The sequence below is a fragment of the Pteropus vampyrus genome, unplaced genomic scaffold (genome assembly GCF_000151845.1).
Source record: "Pteropus vampyrus isolate Shadow unplaced genomic scaffold, Pvam_2.0 Scaffold23, whole genome shotgun sequence".
Classification (NCBI taxonomy): Eukaryota; Metazoa; Chordata; class Mammalia; order Chiroptera; family Pteropodidae; genus Pteropus; species Pteropus vampyrus.
Window position 1 is genome coordinate 11,938,134 of NW_011888804.1, and position 424 is coordinate 11,938,557.

General features: G+C 47.2%; 1 gene segment (V, D, J or C); it reads right to left on the reverse strand.

Annotated features, from left to right (window-relative positions):
- Positions 1-197, reverse strand: part of LOC105289429 — a 2,175-nt gene extending 1,978 nt beyond the window's left edge. The window contains 1 exon segment of the C gene segment in view: positions 180-197. Within this exon segment, the coding sequence occupies positions 180-197 (18 nt within the window).
- Positions 198-424: the final 227 nt, after the last annotated feature.

The following is a 424-nucleotide window of genomic DNA, read 5'->3' on the forward strand; positions in this document are numbered from 1 at the left end:
TTTCTCCCTTGGATCTGTTGATCTCAGTCTGGAGGTGTTTTTGAAGTCTCTAGTGTTAGGTTAAGATCCCTTGCTTTGGACCATCTCTGTCTGAGTGTCTGTTAAAGGGAGGCTGGTTTAGTGTGTTTCCCATAGAAGTTTTTCTCTCTTCTGAGAAACTCCTGGATACCTTCCGTTACCTGTCCTGATACCCTCATGGGTCCTGGCCCTTCTAACAGATTTCTGAGTCTGTTAGACTCGTCCTGCAACCTCCTGACACTCAGACAGGGTGTGTCGTAATGTGTGCCTGTCTGTCCCTGACGGGATCATCTGAGTTTTGTCACCTTCCGTCGCGAGATTCTGGAGATATAACTGAGCTGACACTTCTTTACTGGATGCCTTAGGGCCTTTGCTCTAAAGCCTGTTCTGACCCAAATCTGTTTCT